A 17,381-nucleotide genomic window follows, 5' to 3' on the forward strand; every position below is an offset into this window, starting at 1 on the left:
GAGGTTAATGGTATTATCCGCTTCTTCCCGGCGGCCGGGTCCTGTTTTTAAAAATGGCGCCTAGGAGATGAAAATAAAAAAAAACCCGCTCAAATAAACATTCTGGCGCCATCTGCATAATCTGTCTTCAGATTTCATTTACTTATTAATAGTATCTTTTATATTTACTTATAGTAATAATAATGTTTTTCGTCTTTAAATTAGTCAAATCTTATGAAAAAAACAACAATATGTTACTAATTTGTAAAACTATAAATTTAATTTTATAGACAATCAACAGACAACGCTCTCTGCTTACGTTTTGATTTCTATTAGGGGAGTGGGGCTACAGAAACAGGGGTCTAGGGGGGTAGGTAACAAATATATGAGGGGAATACGGAAGTTACGTTTTTTAATCATGAAAAATAGACCTTTATGATTGGCTTAATTGTAGTCAAAGGCGCATGACGTACTACTTCCTTCTGCGCCCCATATCGCGATTGGCTACCGAGAACTCCGTTGTTTAACCCCAAAGCAGAAGCCTGGACGAGAAAGGAAAAATAATTCGCGGCGTTCGTTGTCTGTATGGCAGTTGGCACAGCCATTTTTTGGGGTTGGTAAGGGTGAAGTTACTTAGCTACTGGTAATATTTCATTCGATTTGTTTGATAGGTATCTAGTTGAAACATTTGTTAAGCGCGTACCGTATCGTACGTAAGAGAAAAATTTAAAAACTGTGTAACATGGTGAAACGCAAAAGGTGAGTTAGTTGAACTAAAAATAGACATCATAAAAATAGGCTAGGATTGTCACTAAATTTAATAGTCGCCATTTTGATTTGGTCCAGCGTTAGGTCTAATTTTTCGACCAATAAGAAGCCGCGCAAATCTGAGAATCAGTCCGCCGTTCAAGGTCATGGTGGTAATGCTGGAAATATTCATAATTTGGTCCTGATTAAATCAGAAATCGTTGAATCTGAAATCGTGGCCAAATCAGGAGAAAATTTAAACATGAATGAGTCAGTTGAAGATCAGTTGGGGGAAGTTAAAATTAAAAAAGAATTTAGTGAAACTGGCATTGTCAAAAAAAGACGTAAAAAATCTAAATGGGCAAGTGGTATTGTGCCCAATTACAAAAAATCTAAGAAAAATATTTCAAGAAATTCTTTGCTGTCTTCAACCAGTAGGGCATTGAAAAATGTTAAAACTATTTATCACTCCCAAGAGTTACCAGGAACTGAGACAACAAGCAGCACTGGTGTACCTACAGAACTCTTACGTTCTGATATTCCAGATGATAATTTAGAATTATCAATTACCACTCATCCAAACACTTATTCTCCGTCACAAGCTACGGAATTATTATCTTCCCCAACTCCAGACACTAATGCACAATTGGAAACTTCTGAAGAATTGACTATGACCTCTCAAACAACAAAGGATTTGGCTATGACCACTCAAACAACAAATGAATTGACTATGACCACTCAAACAACAAAGGAATTGACTATGACCTCTCAAACAACAAAGGAATTGGCTGTGGCTTCTCCAACCACAGATCTCAATGTATCTTCTCAGACTCTGGAACAACCAACATCTATGGAACCTACTTTACCACTAGGAAAAAATAAGCCAAAGAGGAAAAGAGGGAGACCCAGGCGTTTTATTGAGGATTTGAGCAGCTCTCTTATTAAACGGAAACGGGCAAAGAAGATAAAGAGAAAACGTGGAAGGCCTAAATTGGAGAGTGCGTCTTTAGAAAACTTAAAGTTTGCTGGGACATCTGGTCATCAATTTAGTAAGAATGTTTCAATGGGGAGCGAGTTGAAAAAACCAGTAAAAATAAACAGAACAATTGAAAAGATTGTTGTGATAAAAAACTATCCTGTTTATGAATTAAAATCTCCCGCTCAAATGTATTCGGTCAACACGCTAAATTTTCCAGTTCATTCTGGAAAGGCTCAAAATAATTTGGATCTTCTTTGTGAAGAAAACATAAATGACATTATTGATCAAATAGAACCAGTAAACAATACGGATGAAAACAGTCTGGAAATTGATGAGGAAACTGAAAATATAGTTAACAGTCTCGCCAATGAAATACCCGATGATGATGATCGGCCTGTATCTGGATTTAAACATAATACATGGTTGAAGTTGAAGGAATGCTCGATTGTCCTGACGAGATTGAGAGAAGAAGAAGTTGAAAAATGGTCAAAAAGACAAAGGATTTGCGTCCCTTCACCTTATTTATCAGACGAGAATTTCTTGTCTTCAGCTTTAGTTATAAGTAGCAGTGATGAGTCCACATCTTCCAGCTGTAAAGGCGCTGTTGATCCTTTATACAAACCCCATACTAAAATAAGTCCAAAGGCCGAACTTGAATACTACTCTAAGAAGAGAGTTAAGAAGAAAACTTCACCAGCTAAACGAGGAAAAAATAAGAGACTGATTATTAAACAGGAGATAAAGGACGAGTCTGTTTTGGAAGCGTTGCTTCAACTACCCGTAGTGCCTGGAGAAGATGGGCTTGTATCTTTAAAAAGCCCACTTTCCCCCAAAGCAGAGCTTCCAAACCAATTCGATATAACGAGCAAACCTATAAAACCACAGGCTATAGTCACCATGAATAAAGTTAAGAAAAGAAAAACTCTAGTACCAATTTTGCCTAAAGGTATTCCCTTGGAGCAGATTCCGAGATTCTTGTCGCCATGTAAAATTGAGACATGGCAGAAAATGACCCAACCCACTGTCAAGAAGGAACCGACTAACAATGATTCAACTGAAGTAGAAACCATTTCGAAGCCAATGGAAAAACAACCAAAACAAAACCCAATGTCTCTGAAAGCGATTGCTGAAACTCCATACAATGTAAATCCTGGGTTAAAGAAACTGGTTCATGAACCGATTTTAGTCAGCCAAGGAGCTAAACAATGTAGACCCCAAGCATCTGTGAAGCCCCAAGTACCAGTTAGACCTCAAGTGTCGGTCAAACCACAAACTTTAGTCAGACCTTTACAATCTTCATTTATGAGCAACCCTAAATATTCCTCTGCGAACTCAAACAAAGACTACTCCGCGGTTGTTAATGTTGATGGAAAGATTTTAATCATACCGTTGGAAGCACTGATGCAGCAACAAGGAGACTTAGACATACCCACCACAATACCAACCAGTCAAACCAAAAATGTAGTGGAAAGTACTTCAGACACTGCTTCAAAGCCTCTTTTAGGCAAACCCGCAACCATTGCTGCTGTACCACCCAACACCGTGTCAAACTCTTCAGAGCAGAAGAAGCAATTAACATCAAATGACCATTCTAAATCATTACAGGACGTGACGAAAACCGCTTCTGAAACTAAGCAGAATACACCAACGCCATACTCCGTTGCCGCCGCGTCTTCGGGACTAACTTCGACACTATCGGCATTACTGAACACAGTGTCATCAACAGTAACAAAGACCTGTGTCACAACAGCTAGCTTGACCCATCCTGCAGTTCCAATAAATTCCACTTCAACCAATACGCTTACATCTGTCATATCTGCTGCAAGCTTACTCAAATCCATGGTAGCAAACTACTCTACAACAGCCAATGCATCTACTAAGACAACCTCCACCATTTCAACAACAGCCAATGCATCTACTAAGACAACCTCCACTATTTCAACAACAGCCAATGCATCTACTAAGACAACCTCCACTATTTCAACAACAGCCAATGCATCTACTAAGACAACCTCCACTATTTCAACAACAGCCAATGCATCTACTAAGACCACCTCTACTATTTCAACACCAGCCAATGCATCTACCAAGACAACCACCACTATTTCAACAACAACTTTGACCACACCTACCATTGTAACCAATTCTGGTTCAACTACTTCAACTAAAACCGTAGTTGCTCCAACGGAAATCAGAACATCCAATAATATTTCAGCAATTAGCAAGAACTTTCGTACAACTCCGGCCTTGTTAATTCAGCCAAATCAAGCCCCTAACTTGGGTTTGGTAAAACCTACAACTGCAACGCTTGACCTTGAAGGGCTGCGTTCATTCGTGAAAAATTCGCCACTATCAGCAACAGCGACTCCTGATGGAAAAATTAACGTTTCAGTCCCATTAAACTTAATAAATTTTACCATAAGAGGTCAAGAAGGTCTTGGTATCCTCGTACCAAAAACTACCAACCAAAACCCTTTACTAAGTTTACCACCACCAATAATGTCATTAAAGTCTACTTTATCCACTCCTACAATGACTACAATCTCTAAAAGCATGATGGTAACTTCGGCCCCAACTGCCTCGACTGGAGCCAACACAGTTTCCACCAATTCTTTGATTCATAGTGCTTCAAGTATTACATCCAAGTCTGGTAATATTTCCGCCAATATGGTTTACGCTGTTAACCATACAGCTGGACAACTCCAACCTAAGGTTGTATCTACGGGTGGTTTGATAGTTCAACAGCCAACATTTGCGAGTTCCACTGTTGGAAGAGTTAGTTCAGTCGTAGTCAATAAGCCTTCTGGACTAGTGGGAGATTCGCGGGACTTTTTCTTCTCGCAATTTAGAACTAAACCAAGGATACTAGCGAAAAAGAGCTCTGTGGGGCCTCATACGCACGCCTCGACACCACATCACAATGCCTCGTCAAAGCTACAGGATATATTGAATGCCCCAAGCAAAGCTAAACCCACTGTAGTTGATTTATCAAAGGAAACTAAGTCGAACGTTAGTCACGCCCCAAGGTCTTTGCAAGCTGGTTCAACCCAGAGTGGACAAACAAATATCAGTAATAAAGATGCACCAGGCTCAACCCAGAGTGGGCAAACAAATATCAGTAATAAAGATGCACCAGGCAAACAGCACGCAAGCTGCGATAATTCCCATACTGCCCTAACAAAAATAAGAGACGGGTTAACGTTGAGTAGGGCATCCTCAGAAAGAGAAAAAACTAAAACCCCCAGTCAACAATGCTTGACTTCCAATTCAAACAACAGTGATGCTCTTCCAATTTCAAATACCAAAGAAATGATGACCATGGACAAAGGCAATGATTTGAAACCTTCGGAGAAGATGATGAGACAAAATGATAAAAATATATCGGATGGTAAGACTATCGTCAACCAAAGACATGGGAAAATTGTTCCACCTACAAATCCAAACAATAATTATAGCCCACTTGCCATTCAAATTCCAAACACTGCTCCCAGTATGAATACTTCGAGATTAGTAAACATCGCTCCCGCAAACACTTGCACGAATCTTGTAAAACCTCATATTGGATTACAAAATTCTCCTCCTGGTACGCAAAGATTGGTAACCATGCCCGAACCCACCAAGCACCTTCACATGATACCAGGCTTCCGTGGCCAAGCATCGCAGGCATCATTGCCAATGCATGAGCCTTTACAACATTTTCAAGTGATGTCCAATCAAGCTAGTGCTTCTGAAAACCAACAAGCAAGCGCAACGACTTCGTACTTCATAGCGACTAATCCTTCAACAGGAAAACCAATAGCCTTAGCGTTAAATGGAGAAAAATCTACCGGGCCATCGCAGATTGTGTTTAGGGCAACCACCGAGGATGGGAAACGTATTTTACAACCATTTTTAGTTTCAACGAATGTGAAAGGCTTAACTGAACAACAGAAGTTAATCATACCACAGTCTCAACCTCAGGAGACATTTAGAATGATTGGACAACCGCAAGTGGTTCAACAACCACAACAAATAGTCCAACCCCAACAACCAGTACCAATAATTTTGACCAACAGCATTCATCAACCTCTTCAAATTTATAGTCCAAGCATACCCACTTCACCCACATTTACTCAACAGTTGAATGAAGCTAGAGTCGTTACGTCTTCAGTTCCTAAAGTTGATAAAAATCCATCACCTTCGTCGGATTTACCCATTAAAATTACCAGTGTTTTTTCGACTAGAAAAAATATTAAGTATACAAGAAAGAATCCCAAATTACCCTCAAATAGTTGGTTAAATAGCGCCTCCGGTACTTCATATCCTAATCCATCTGAACACACTTTCACTTTTACTGATAATACGTTGGACAATAGCGAAGCCGCAAAAAATGCTGAACTTAATGATGCCATTGAAAAATTATCTAGGCGTGGGATTGAATTAAGTTTAGCAGCGTCTCAAGAGGATAAATGGGGAAAACATCCCCCAATTGAATATTTTCAACAAATTAAATTGCCACCTGGTTTATCAATATCCCCAACTTTAAAAATTAAAGAAGAGCCCTTGGATTAAGTATTTTGAGCAATTTTTTGTTTGTCACTGAGCTCATGATGAAAGAATCATCATTTCAAAGGGAAAATTAAATTGATTAAGAACCCTTTTATAATAAATATATTAACGCCAAAAAAATGAGTGTCTTCATTATCCTTTTAGGAATCGCTTTTCGACCAATAAATAATAAGTCTTTATGAGCCTTAGAACTCAACAAATGTACGCGTTACATTTAGAAATATAAATTTTGGTTTTGAATTCTTAAAATTTCAATGTATACAAATGATTTTTATGGAAATTGTTTTGTAATAAACTATGTTAAACCCTCTTAAAATTCACACTACATTTTTGGCTTAATTTACATTAACAAGAACAAATATTTACATAAATTATGCTTTATTTCTTTAGAAAAATCACAAAACAAAATTTAAGTCTCTTCAATTTCTTTTCCCCAATCCCTCATTTTAGCCCCCATCATGTAATTTTCATTAAAGACCCCAGCACTCCATGACTTGTCAGGCGTTTCCTCTATCGCATCTTCATTATTCGTGTCCTTTTTCGATGTTTTTAGCAAGTCCAAAAATGCTCCCTTGTTCAAAGACTTCAAAACTTTATCCTTTTTAACTTCTGAAGGTCCTGCGTCTTTTAATTTTGCATCTAAAGTTCTTTGATGAGTTTGAACTGCGTTGAAAAGTTGCACAACACCTTTGGTACCAATCTTCATTAATGCTCGTTCTTTTTCTTTATCAAGAGGTGACGGTTTAACGCGTCCCATCTTCTCCCATTCCTTTTTCTTTTCCTTGCGTTTAATAGCTTCTGGGATGCTTAACTTTGGCTTTTTAGCTTTTAAAGGTGTGTCTACATTGCCTTCCACTAGATTTTTCCCATCTTCACCTACAACCTCAATCTCAGTGCCCTTTTTCCCGTCTTTAATAACTAAATCCTTGTCTTTCTTAGCTTTAGATAAAATAGCTTTCTTTCCGCTTGCTTTAGTTCTCAACACATTCGCTATGGCATCAGCCCATGCTGCATTACCTAAGACTTGGTCATCATTTGATTCTTGCCCCGAATCAGAGTTAGGGTTATCCGAATCGCTTTTGTTTTTACTTTTAGACTTATCTTTTCCAACAGTTTCTTCGTAGGAGGAATTACCCTCTGATAAACTTATTTCTTCCGATTCATTTGATTCATTTTCCGTAACCCTAACACTAACGTGTTCCTTACCTTTAGCAGACGCCATTATTTTGATCAGTTCAGTTTTGTGCTTTCCGCCAGCTTTCCCCACCACTGAACTGATCGAGAAAAAAAGAAATGCGCGAAATTTAAAATACGAAAACAAATCGCTTTATTTATACTTTTATTTTGAATCTTAAAAAATAAGTTTTACGTGAACAATACATTAAAAGCAAATAAACTACTAATTTCATCTAATTTTTATCAAGTTACAATTTTTGAAAAAGATGAGGATTAAGAACTTGACAAAAATATCCATCCTGTTAAAACGCCTGTTTTAAAATTAGGCTTAACATAGCTAAGCCTAATTTCCAATAGAATTCAGTATACCTTTAGTGTTTTATAACACTCCAACCATATTCATGGCTGTATTTATTACACTAAGCGTGGAAAAGGTAACAATGCCTTTAATTTGATCTTTCATCATATCCATGAAGGCCGCAACGCCGTAACTAGCCATTGGACCCCATATTGGTCCAAGGCTTACGATACTTGGACTTGGTTTACCCATCATCGTGATTGAAAAACGACTTGAAATGGGTGGTAAACCTGATGAGGACCTATTTACCAGGTCAATTTCGGCCAAAACGTTAGGGACCTGAACTTTAACGACCATATAAAACCTGAAAAAGAGATACAGAGAATATCGATAAGCCTAAAATGTTTAATGAATATGTTAACAGTTTCAGTACATTCGAAATATCATACCTAAATCTCCAAGACTGTACCATAGCTCTAGTGGTCAAAGTGTAATTGGGTATAATAATCGGAGCGGTTAAAATTGGTCTGCCAGGTCTCCTGGTATGGTCAAATAATATTGGACCTATTCTTTCAATACCAGCGAGCCCCTGAGCCGTAGCGTTGTACAAAGTGTAAGATAGGGTCACGGGTTGATACATGAACCGAAACGTCAAATAATCTCTCATCCCAAATTGCGGTACGATCACGTGGTCATTTAGAGAGGTCAAATAAGACCGGACACTACGCATAACTCGGTCAAAATATTCGTTAGCTGTAGAAGGGGTCCCAGGAGATGCCACACTCTGAATTCCTTGAGCTTTGAACTTTCCAAAGATACTCACTAAAGTAAGAACAATTTAATTTTCAATTTATTAAACGAAGGGTGAAATTACGCTTGATATATACAAAAATCACTTACCAGTAAAAATTAAAACTAAGGCAACTTTCATGTTGAATTGAAGTATAAATGTTTATGAATTGTGACCCAAACACTTGGACGAACTTTACAGTCAGACAAAATAAAAGAAGTTAATCAATTACTCGGAACTTTTATAGTTTCGGTTTTGCACTCGTTATCAGCTGAACAAACTTTAATATTTAAATTATGCAAATTATATAGGAAGTTATTTTCAATGCTAATATTTAAGATATTGGTTTTTAATATAATATGATTGCCTAAAAATACAGTATAATATATTTTTTTGGTCCCCAAATTTCAATCAGGAGTCCAGGAAGCGTATAGTTTCGATATTAAGCTCGTTGACCTCAAGTTTGATTTCATACTATTTAATATTTTTAAAATGCGCTGCAAGTTTATAAGATATATTCCATAAGTATGACACTTCCTACACTTCGTAACGCTAGACACTTACTGAGAGCTAGTTCTGGAACATATCTTACGAATTTATGGTATAATTAACGGATTCAAAGAAATGATAATTATGAGATTTTAATTTATTCTTTACGTTCGTATGCAAATTTACGTGGAATTTCATATCAAACCGTTATCATATCTGTGAAAGACAAACGATAAGAAAAGCGTTTCTATTATATTATAAGAGTTACGAAATTCTTCTCAAATCAGATAACCTTCGCGTAAAATGAGAAACTGATGAAAGTTTCGTAAACACCCACCAGCATTCCCAAAATGTTCGCGCAACGTTTCTTTAAATGTCTTCTAAGTAATAATTTGATTTAATTGATAACTTTAAAATTATTTAAATAATAATATATTCGTATATTTCAGTGCTGTCTGTGGCGACAGCGTTTGGAGATGACCAATCAGATTCTTTAGCTAAATTTGACGAGATGATTCGCGGAAATTTAAATGATTTTCAGTTGAAAATGAAGACTGGTTTTCCCGAATTGAACGTAACTGGTTTTAACCCTTTAACTTTGGGAGCGCGTAGTTTTAAGGAAGAAAATGATAAAGTCGCTGTTAACTTGAACGTCAAACAAGTAAGTTTTCAATAATATTTACTATTTTTTAAGAGAATCAATTTTAAAACGGGGAAAAAAATACTTGCAAACAGATAAACATAATAGGACTAAATATATTCGATTACAAAATGAAGATGAACGTTGATAAATCCATAACCTTGGATCTGAACTTTCCATACTTAGTAGTCCGAGGTTTGTACAAGATGCAGGGAAAAGCCTTCAAGATTTTCCCATTTAACGGAGAAGGTTCTTACGAAGTTACTGTCAATTCTGGCACCATAAATTTCAACGGGAAATTTTCGGACTTAAATTCCAAAGTCATTCTCCAAGCCGGAGACATTGAATTTGATTATAAATTCGTGTCCTTTCGATTGGAAAACTTTGGCAGCGGATCATCAGTTTCCACTTTGGTACAGTCGCTACTTCCGCAATTGGGGAAGAACATTTTAACCCATATTGAACCCACAATTGAAGGAAGAATGAAACCAGTTTTAAATGAAATGATTAACGAAATACTGTTAAAGGATGAAGCCCAAACCTTAGCGAAGAAATTGTTTTTAGGATAATTGTCTTACTTTTAACATAAGTTTATAAGATATGTTCCGTAAGTATGACACTTCCCATACTTACTGAGAGAGTTGACTACACGCGGTCTCGCAGTCCATCATCCTATTAAGTCTGTACTAAGCCTTTGATAGTGCCTGAACAGGTGTCTCTTTACGAGAATCTATGACGTTTCACCAACTAGCTCTCACTAACCAGTGACAAACTTATGAAACATATCTTATAAACTTACGCTTTTAATAAACTACAAATGTTACATTGGTAAATAAATTTTATTATAAGCTTAGTATTTAACACGAGAATTATAAAATCAGTATTTCAAAAGCATAGTTGAGTCCATTATTTCAACCCAATCTTCCAGCAATACCAGGAACAAACGTAATCAATATATTTCTAACCGTATCTTTCTTTAACTCTTCGTTCAATAATTTTGTTAAACCTCGACTGGCCAAGGCCAAAATTTTTGGTTTGAATTGTTGAAAGAACGTTTTTCCCAAAGCTGGTAACATTTTCTGAATTTGTTCACCAAAATCTCCCCCGCCCAAAAAGTTACCTAAATCCAAATGTAACTGATCCCAATTTAGGTCTAATTCCAATGGAGTTACGACTAAATCCTTTCCATTGTTACTCAGGGTGGTTTTTGCCGCGATGATGGTAGTGGTGATTGATATATGGTAATTACCATTGCCGTAAAGCGGTATGATCTTGAAGAATTTTCCAGTACAATCGTAAGAACCGGAAATGGTCAGTTTGGGTAATTGTAGACCGGCTTCTACTGTCAAAGTGTTCAAGTTGGCTTTAAGTTTTTCAACTTGGAAAGCCGATAGACCTTCAACATTTACCTGAAGTTTTGCTTAAATTAAATTAAATTACATTGAATTTTAGAGATTTTTAAATGTTTCTTATACTTCGTGAATTGCAAGGTCTAAGTCCACTTGGTCGTTATGTACTTGCACTCTCTCATTTTTCATGTTTAATGGATCAGCAGGAGGTAGTTTTATGAATGGTATGCCACCTTTCATTTGAAAACGGAAGTTTTCCAAAGCACCTCGTAAGAATTGCCCCAATCCGTCAAATGCAATGTCCTCGTAGTTTGCATTTGGAAAATATATTTGACCTTTGGAAGGAATCCTTAGCTCGCATTCCTTACAAATATTTAATTAGGAAAAAAATGTAACTCTTTACCTTTGACTTCAATGACCAGAAGAACTACTAAAAGAAACGGGACTTTCATTCCGATAAAGTTGTTTATTAATTTTAGCTCGAAATTATTTGTCCCTTATGGAATGACAAGGGAAATTTAACAGGAAACTAAATTGATTAAACCTTTTACTATTTAATCATTAATTGACAGATGCGTTATTTTCTGAACTGATAATTAATTAAAATGATACGTTTGATAGCGGACGTGAATATAGCCACGTGAAAAAAATAGAATGATAACATTACTCAGACGTTCATTACTCGAAGTAAATCAGTTAAATAAATAATATAAACACTAATTCTGATAACTTTCAACTAAATCGAGGGGATAATTGCTCCAAGATTTAATTGTAATCATTGTAGGACCTCGAAGTAAATATTACGTCAACTCATGTTCTTAATTTTTATTCACTTTAAAATATTTATATGCCTAATTACAGTTTTGTTTAAAAGAGTAATTTGCCAGTAACGGCGGGTATGAAAGTATTCAATATTTTCTTAACCTCCTCCTTTTGCAACTCGGAATTAATCAACTTCGTTAATCCCCTGCTTGCCAATGCCATAATTTTTGGTTTAAACTCGTCGAAAAAAGTTTTGCCCAAAGCCGGTAGCATTCTCTGAACTTGCTTAGCGAAATCGCCTCCGCCCAAAAAGTTTCCCAAGTCCAAACTGAGATTATCCCATTTGAGGTCTAAGACCAAAGGCGTGATGACCATTTCTTTTCCATTATAACGCAGGCTTGTTTTGACCGCCACTTCCGTTCCCGATATCGTGATCTGATAGTTGCCGTTCCCGTAAAGCGGAATGAATTTAATGAACTTGCCATTGCAATCGTAAGAACCGGAAGCGGTGACCCGGGGTAGACGCAAAATGACGTCCAAGGTCAAAGTTGATAGGTCGGCCTTAAGTTTAGGGACTTCAAAACCGGACAGACCAACAACATTGAGCTGAAGTATATGAAAAGTACATATTAGCGCTTAATTACTAGTTACTATCACGTTAATACTGAGATAACCCTAACACTTTAAGCTATTGTATCAATTACCTGGTGAAGTTTAAGATCCAGTTCAACTTGGTTATTACTGACTTGAACTCTCGAGGGTTTCCAAATTAAGGGGTCAGCCGGGGGTAGTTGTATTAAAGGGATACCAACTTTCATTTCCCCTCGAAAATTCTCCAAAGTGGCCCTAAGGAATTGCTCCAAACCACCGGTTTTGTCATCATTTGCTTCGTAAATTTCAGCGGGAAAAGTAAACTGGCCTAAATAAACGAAAAATATTTTTAGACGTTTGAAAAATTTTGTCAAATGATATTTAACTAGTTAAGCACTCAGAATATGCCTCGGTAAAAGGTTACAGGTATGAATTACTTACCATAGGCTGATACAACGAAAATAGCGCAAAGCACGATTAGACTTTTCATCTTGGAGAAAATTTTGATTCAATGCTCAAACGGGCAACGCTCAACCTCTAATGATCCTTTATTGAAAAGATACGGAGATTTTCTTTTTATAACAGGGAAAACCTGGCTAAAGATACGTATCCTTGATTATAGAGTCTAATTGATAATGAACTGAAAATTATTGATGATGATAGCGTGACTTACACGTGATTTATAGTCCTTTACCTAAGCCACAAAAAGGTCAACCATCGAAATGAAATCATACAATAATAATACCGAAAATTTATCGGAAATGATGGAAAATACGAGGAATTTTTGTTAATTAATAAAATTTAATTTTCACGTTGATAACGAAAGAAAAATTTGAGATACGTTATCAATTTATTTTGGTGATGACATATATAAGAGCACGTAATTCTAAAGGAACATACATTTTTCACACGTATTCCAAAATGAAAATCCAAATTATCTTAAGCCTAACTTTTGTGGCAATATTGCAGTCAACTTTTGCAGCAGTAACTCCAAAATACGAAGATGTTTTCGTGGGTATGATTTATTTTATTTTTATTACGGGCAATTAAGAATAAATTGTTTTTGTCTGCCTTCAAATATTTAATTACGAATCTCACGTGACTTAGAATTTCCTGGGGAAGTGTTTTTACCTATTCAAAACGAAACCTCAAATTACCACGGACCAAATTACGCCGCTGATATAGGCAACGCCAACAAGTACCTGGATGACTTATTGAAAGAAGCGGGGTCAACATTCAGAGCCAATAACATTGACCCATTGTCCCTTCCCGACGTGGATAAAAGTTTCGAAAAGAAAGTTTGGTTCGTCACCCTCTATGGTGGTTTCAGGGCCTACAATGGCAAACTCGAAGGTATAATTCTTACTAGCTGGTACGAGGAGATTTATTTTACTAAATTACCGTATAATTAGGCTTAGCAACACTTCACCGGGCTGGTGACGCCACTCTGGACTCCACCCGAAGCGACTACACTACAATCAAGGCCACTTTGGCGGTTAATGGCATGTGGGTTGGAACCGACGCCAAAGCCTGGTTTGGGAAGGCAAGTATCGGATGGCATATGGCTTCTACCATTAAATACTTGAAGTGTACCATTACTTTACACGTTCCAAATAAACCGAAAGCCAAGCCCAAAGCCGTATTTTTGGAGATAAATGAAATTGGTACCATTTACGTCCATTTCAAGAACCTGGGACCATTGAATTTGGTGCTAGACGGAGTTGGTTTCCTTATAACTAACATGTTCAAAAATTCTTTGAAGTTGGTAGTTGCGGGTCCTATTTTAAGGGCTATAAATTCGGCAATCCCTAATCTTCCCGGATTGGGATTTTAAATAAAATTTGGCAAAAAATCTTTTCATTTGTAATGATCGAATATAATAAAAATCTGATTTGAATTTAGTTTTGGATATGTTGTTTTATTGTCAATTCCTTAAACTCGGTAATGGGATATTGGGACTAGGAATGCGTAAAAGAAAAAGTTTAAAGATAAAAGCAAAAAGTATACTTCACTCTAGCTTGAGAAACGCCCTTTACCTCTTAGAATAGTGTCGACCCCTTCTGTGTATGAATACCTTCATGACCGTAGCACAGGGAACATGGGTGAATAGGCTCGTATAGTAGCTAGAGATGGGCCGATACCAGTTTAAACCGATACCGATATGATCCGATACTTGGGAAACCGATACGTACCGATACCGATATTTTACCCGATCCTTCGATTAAACCGATATCAAACCGATACCGATATGGTATCGGTATCGGCCCATCTCTATTGATGATTCTCGATCCAATTTCGGTACTTGAAACTATGAAACTGGTTTATCATACGAAAAACCCATTTTAGACACTAGTTACGTTATCCAAAAATAGATGAAAAACTGTGCTGTCTCAGAGTTTAAGTCTTATGGCGTCAACTACTCTCAACATAAGTATTTATTTTCTTCAAAAAATATCGGGTAGAAATATCGGTTCAATTTTAACCGATACCGATATATCGGTTAAGGCCAAATATCGGTACCGATACCGATATGGCATCGGTATCGGCCCATCTCTAATAGTAGCAGTTTGTAGCTCTTGTACCAATAATTAACGTTTGGCTCGCTAAAATAGAGTACGAATTTCAGTAACCCTCTGATCCCTGAAAGCCTCTTCTCTGATTGGTTCGTTCGTGTAGGGATGAGAGGAGTGCTGTTTGCTTCTCATTTTACACGGAGTCTACACCCAAAGGCTGGACAATGATTTGGTTTTTATCTATGCACTTTTGGTAAAAGAAACTCAGTCTCAAATACATAGTTTTCAGACTACGTGGATTGATACCATTTACACCAGGAGACCAGGCTACTTGGTACTGCACTTTTTTCGCCAAGCATAATGGCTTCCTGGTTTAAATGGTATCAGTCCTCCTTGTCTGATAACTTTGTATACATAATACGACTCTATAGAGATGCGTAGATGTTTGACAACACAAGTTTGGGAGTTTTTGTAAACTAAGTGTAAGGATCATGCGTAAAAATAAACAGTTGCCCAAATTCGGCATGAATTTACTTACCATAGGCTGATACAACCATAATAACGCAAAGTGGGGCGAGGCTTTTCATCCTAGAATATATTTAGATGTTCAACCGGACAGCGTTCAACCTCTAAATGAACCCTGTTTGAAAAGATACGGAGATTAATTATGGAATTTAATTGATAAATAACACAAATCACATTATTGTTTGTGTGAGTTACACGTGATTGATGGATGGTCCAAACAATGACTTGCGTCAACCGAATGATATCATGTAATAATAATAGCAAATACATCGATAAAGGCTGGACGATAACCACGATTAATATTAGTAAACTATTTAAAATTAATTAAAATGATGATAACAAAACTAAAACTCAGATATGTTATCAATTGAATTTGGTATATATATATAAGACCCCTTAATCCTAATTAACATTAACGTTTTCTCTCAAACTCCAAAATGAAAATGCAAATTCTCATAAGCCTAGCCTTTGTGGCCATATTGCAGTCAACTTTTGCCGCCGTAACTACAAAATACGAAGATGTTTTCGAGGGTATGATTTATTACTATTATTATTTTGATAGCGAAAGCTTAATTACCTAAACGCGTTAAACATTTTCTAATTAAGACTCTAGAAATTGATTAGAATAGAATCAATTTTAAAATGAATCTCGTTGAACACCCCCATGATCATCAAAATATTTCAAATGTTCAGGAACATTGTTGCTATAAAAGTTTTTAGCTAACTCACTTCATCATATTTTACTACACTTAGAATTTCCGGGGGAGGTGTTTACACCAATTAAAAAAGAAACGTCAAATTACCAAGGAGAAAATTACGACGCGGTTCGAGGCAACGCCAATAAGTACTTGGATGACTTATTAGGGGAAGCGAAGACCACATTCAGAGCCAATAACATTGACCCTATGAGCATTCCCAACTTTGAGAACAGTTTCTCAAATCAAGTTTGGTTCGTCACTTTCCACGGTGGTTTCCAGGCCTACAATATTTACCTCAATGGTACAGTACGCTTGACTGGTACATTGAAGCTATCTATTTTATTAACTTAATTACCGCGTAATTAGGCCTTTCAACGCTTCACCGGGCTGGTGACGCCACCCTCGACTCCTCCAACAGCGCCTACACCAAAATCACCGCCACTCTGGCAGTTAATAACATGGTCGTTGGAAGCGACGCAAGAGCCTGGTTTATGGCCATAAATATTCCGTGGCATATGTCTTCTACAATCGAATACTTGAAGTGCACCATCGAAGTACACATTCCATCTCAACCGGGGGCCAAGCCCAGAGCCGTCAGATTGGAAGTAAACGAAGTTGGTAACCTCTACGTGAATTTCAAGAATCTGGGACCGTTGAATTGGATACTGAACGGAGTTGGTTTCCTTTTCACTGGTATGTTGAAAGGTATCGTGAGGAACGACATGCCGGGCCACATTTTAAATGTCATTAATTCGGCTATTCCCAATCTGCCCTCATTGGGACTTTAAATTAAATTAAACGATTTATTGCTTCTATAAATTAATTACTTGGTATGTAAATTTAGAGCACCCATAGTGTAAACCATGATTCAAAAGCTAAATTTGTAGTAAAATATCTCTAATGTATTAAAAGAAAATAGCAATGAATAAAATTATCTCTTTTTAAACAATCAAAATAATTAGTTGGTGTTTCGTTGTACTTCAGGACGCTTCGTAACTTACCCGGCTGCCATTCTTCAAAATCATTATACAAAAATCATCTTAATAAGCTTCTAGTACTTAATACGAACTTTGATTAAAATTAGTTCCTAAATTGTAGGTCAAGTGGTTATAGGGGGTGAGAAGGTGAAGGGTTTGGTCTTCGGGAATACGTTGATAGATAATGAAACAAAATATTTTAAACACAATTACTGATTACGATTTGAAAGCAGCAAGAAATTAACTGATATTAAAACGGAACTTTCAAAAACGGGATAATAACTCGAAAATACGTGTTAATCTAGTACTTGATAATAAAC

The 17,381-nt window shown here is 36.9% G+C and overlaps 5 protein-coding genes and 1 long non-coding RNA gene across 8 annotated transcripts; 2 read left to right on the plus strand and 4 right to left on the minus strand.

Annotated features, from left to right (window-relative positions):
- The first annotated feature begins 449 nt into the window (after positions 1-449).
- LOC149623385 (uncharacterized) lies at positions 450-6,569 on the plus strand. Of its 3 annotated transcripts, none has more exons than XM_089853219.1 (3): positions 450-592; positions 651-738; positions 826-6,569. In XM_089853219.1, exons 2-3 carry the CDS (start codon positions 722-724, stop codon positions 6,254-6,256), a joined length of 5,448 nt encoding a protein of 1,815 aa, XP_089709345.1. In that variant the 5' UTR covers positions 450-592; positions 651-721; the 3' UTR covers positions 6,257-6,569. The 3 variants fall into 3 exon arrangements, with proteins under 3 accessions (XP_089709345.1, XP_089709346.1, XP_089709344.1); XM_089853220.1 differs by having other exon boundaries at positions 461-738; positions 826-4,745; positions 4,794-6,569; XM_089853218.1 differs by having other exon boundaries at positions 464-738.
- Positions 6,570-6,614: 45 nt separating this feature from the next.
- Positions 6,615-7,498, minus strand: LOC149623386 (RRP15-like protein). Its single transcript, XM_089853241.1, has one exon. The coding sequence runs from the start codon at positions 7,473-7,475 to the stop codon at positions 6,663-6,665; it is 813 nt and encodes a 270-aa protein (XP_089709367.1). The 5' UTR covers positions 7,476-7,498; the 3' UTR covers positions 6,615-6,662.
- Positions 7,499-10,557: 3,059 nt separating this feature from the next.
- LOC149623387 (uncharacterized) lies at positions 10,558-11,447 on the minus strand. Its single transcript, XM_089853280.1, has 3 exons — positions 11,399-11,447; positions 11,122-11,330; positions 10,558-11,055 (listed from the first exon to the last, which is right to left on the minus strand). Exons 1-3 carry the CDS (start codon positions 11,445-11,447, stop codon positions 10,558-10,560), a joined length of 756 nt encoding a protein of 251 aa, XP_089709406.1.
- Positions 11,448-11,862: 415 nt separating this feature from the next.
- LOC149623388 (uncharacterized) lies at positions 11,863-12,838 on the minus strand. The gene is made up of 3 exons (XM_089853281.1): positions 12,790-12,838; positions 12,462-12,676; positions 11,863-12,363 (listed from the first exon to the last, which is right to left on the minus strand). Exons 1-3 carry the CDS (start codon positions 12,836-12,838, stop codon positions 11,863-11,865), a joined length of 765 nt encoding a protein of 254 aa, XP_089709407.1.
- Positions 12,839-12,872: 34 nt separating this feature from the next.
- On the minus strand, positions 12,873-13,908 carry LOC149623389 (uncharacterized). Its single transcript, XR_016374921.1, has 4 exons — positions 13,551-13,908; positions 13,447-13,479; positions 13,022-13,042; positions 12,873-12,944 (listed from the first exon to the last, which is right to left on the minus strand). It is a non-coding gene; the product is annotated as an uncharacterized LOC149623389 (long non-coding RNA).
- Positions 13,909-15,823: 1,915 nt separating this feature from the next.
- LOC149623390 (uncharacterized) lies at positions 15,824-16,872 on the plus strand. The gene is made up of 3 exons (XM_089853282.1): positions 15,824-15,917; positions 16,140-16,403; positions 16,451-16,872. The coding sequence occupies exons 1-3, from the start codon at positions 15,824-15,826 to the stop codon at positions 16,870-16,872; spliced, it is 780 nt and encodes a 259-aa protein (XP_089709408.1).
- The last annotated feature ends 509 nt before the right edge of the window (positions 16,873-17,381 follow it).

Source organism: Phalangium opilio, unplaced genomic scaffold (assembly GCF_054372755.1).
Source record: "Phalangium opilio isolate 3A_F unplaced genomic scaffold, DU_Popi_V2 ptg000113l_1, whole genome shotgun sequence".
Lineage (NCBI taxonomy): Eukaryota > Metazoa > Arthropoda > Arachnida > Opiliones > Phalangiidae > Phalangium > Phalangium opilio.

Excerpts from the sequence above, each read along its gene's own strand:
- LOC149623390 (XM_089853282.1), top strand. The coding sequence starts at position 15,824 with ATGAAAATGCAAATTCTCATAAGCCTAGCCTTTGTGGCCATATTGCAG. Across the intron at positions 15,918-16,139 it reads ATACGAAGATGTTTTCGAGG|AATTTCCGGGGGAGGTGTTT; the intron begins GTATGATTTATT and ends TACTACACTTAG. Across the intron at positions 16,404-16,450 it reads TGGTACAGTACGCTTGACTG|GCCTTTCAACGCTTCACCGG; the intron begins GTACATTGAAGC and ends CCGCGTAATTAG.
- LOC149623386 (XM_089853241.1), bottom strand. The coding sequence starts at position 7,475 with ATGGCGTCTGCTAAAGGTAAGGAACACGTTAGTGTTAGGGTTACGGAA.
- LOC149623387 (XM_089853280.1), bottom strand. The coding sequence starts at position 11,447 with ATGAAAGTCCCGTTTCTTTTAGTAGTTCTTCTGGTCATTGAAGTCAAA. Across the intron at positions 11,331-11,398 it reads TCTGGTCATTGAAGTCAAAG|GTCAAATATATTTTCCAAAT; the intron begins GTAAAGAGTTAC and ends TTCCTTCCAAAG. Across the intron at positions 11,056-11,121 it reads TAGACCTTGCAATTCACGAA|GTAAATGTTGAAGGTCTATC; the intron begins GTATAAGAAACA and ends GCAAAACTTCAG.
- LOC149623388 (XM_089853281.1), bottom strand. The coding sequence starts at position 12,838 with ATGAAAAGTCTAATCGTGCTTTGCGCTATTTTCGTTGTATCAGCCTAT. Across the intron at positions 12,677-12,789 it reads TTTCGTTGTATCAGCCTATG|GCCAGTTTACTTTTCCCGCT; the intron begins GTAAGTAATTCA and ends TCGTTTATTTAG. Across the intron at positions 12,364-12,461 it reads TGGATCTTAAACTTCACCAG|CTCAATGTTGTTGGTCTGTC; the intron begins GTAATTGATACA and ends CATATACTTCAG.